At 37.5% G+C, this 1737-nt stretch overlaps 1 protein-coding gene across 1 annotated transcript in view; it reads right to left on the reverse strand.

Moving 5' to 3' along the window:
* Positions 1-270: 270 nt before the first annotated feature.
* The window catches only part of SPTLC3 (serine palmitoyltransferase, long chain base subunit 3), an 83023-nt gene continuing 81556 nt past the window's right edge, over positions 271-1737 (reverse strand). The window contains exon 12 of the mRNA XM_009073432.1: positions 271-389. Within this exon, the coding sequence (XP_009071680.1) occupies positions 271-389 (119 nt within the window). The remainder of the gene's footprint in view (positions 390-1737) is intronic.

Genomic DNA, 1737 nt, shown 5'->3' on the forward strand with positions numbered 1-1737 from the left:
TTAGCAACTTGATCAATGGATGCATTCATTCTGCATCAAAAATACCGCAAGAAGGACAGATCTCCTGGGGAGGCAAATCTGTATCAATATTTCAGTCTCTTGAATACAGAAATTTGATACAATAAGATGCAACACCCGAGCTTCCCCTCCTTTCAATTAACTGAGAAATAAAAATTGTCCTTAGAAGGGAAGAAATGCATTCGTATTTTTTAGTTTTCGGAGTTTTCACCCTTTCATAGCATCATAATGTTCTCTTCATGGGTGGAAAACTTAATCTTCAAATTCAAGCCTAGTTTCTTCATACAGTTCAGGATGAGCTGACTTGGAATACCGGGAATATTTCAGATGTAGAAAATCACCCAATTCATCCAGAGCATTCAAAACCTGTAAGACCATGATACTGTGTCAATTCTCTTGGAAAAGAAATGAAGTTCTAGTAATCCCTACTTCACAGCAGAACAGGAAGATTATAAAAACATCAATTAAAGAAAGTGTAAAGAACAAATGGACAAATTCTGGATTCATTCTTCTGCAGTGAACATCAGTGCAATTGGAGATGTACAACAGCATCTACAAGAACAGAATTTACTCCTTCAGTAGGTTATGGTTTATAAGTAAGTACATTAATTGAGCACAGATGAAAAAAAAGACTTCTATCTAAAAGCAGAGAGATATGAACCTGGATTAAAAGTTATCTTTGCTTATGCAAAAGTAACGTGTAAGGCTATACTTCAGTATTTCCCTATAGCTCCTAAAGACTGGAGCTGACACTGCATTTTCTTAGACAGGACTCAGCACACAGTGCTGATAAGAGTCAGCATAAATAGTCTGAATAGTTTAAGATCATTTTAGTGCATTCCATTGTATTATATTAATATCAAAGGAACAATTAATATTAATTATTATTCATACTCTAATGTAATTTGCTGGGCTGTGTCCCCAGCTCTCAGTTGATTCAAAAAGTAGCCAGTGAACTCTGTGCCACTGAGAAGCAGCTCAGTGTTTTGCAGCATCTGACCCACATTCAAGAGCAGCCAAATTTTTGGCATTGAAAAAGAAAATGGCAATTTTGATTTTGAGCCTGTTTCTGTTAATCCACTAAACCAAGTTCATGAACAAAAAGAAGTAATTTAGTAATGGTTTATGCAGAGAGATAGCTTCAAGGTCATTAAGGAAGTTATTATTGGGAGCTTGCCTTTTCATGAATCTTTCCTCTATAGTTCCAGGCTGAGATTCAAACAAATTTGCAAAGGGAACCATTTTCATTGTGCTTACCTGTTGCTACACCCTGGGTTTAGGCGTATTCACAAAGCATTTGTCCTAAAAACCTGCCATCTGCAAGTAATTAAGCTCAGGGCATTTCCATTCTCCCATGCTATAAGGACATTTAAAGAATGTCCCGAGTACTGTGACAAAACCACAGCATGTTCAGTGATGACTGGGGACTGTTTCAGACCCTCACTGGAAGCAGCAATATGCAGGTAGCAGGAAGTGAACATGCAATGATGGCCCAAAAATGTAGTGGGCTTCACATTTGGGGATGGGATCAGAGGAAGAAAATCAAAGCAGCGACCTCAAGAGATTAATCTTCTTATCAACTTCCTTGCCTGTTACTAGGAACATAAGCCAAAATCCACACAGTCAAACAGCAAAAGCTGGTGATGTAAGTAGCTATGCCCTGTACTACAAAATGCTATCTTTAATGTTTTATACCTTGTTAATAACTACTGCACCTTT

The sequence above is a fragment of the Acanthisitta chloris genome, unplaced genomic scaffold (assembly GCF_000695815.1).
Source record: "Acanthisitta chloris isolate BGI_N310 unplaced genomic scaffold, ASM69581v1 scaffold5894, whole genome shotgun sequence".
Lineage (NCBI taxonomy): Eukaryota > Metazoa > Chordata > Aves > Passeriformes > Acanthisittidae > Acanthisitta > Acanthisitta chloris.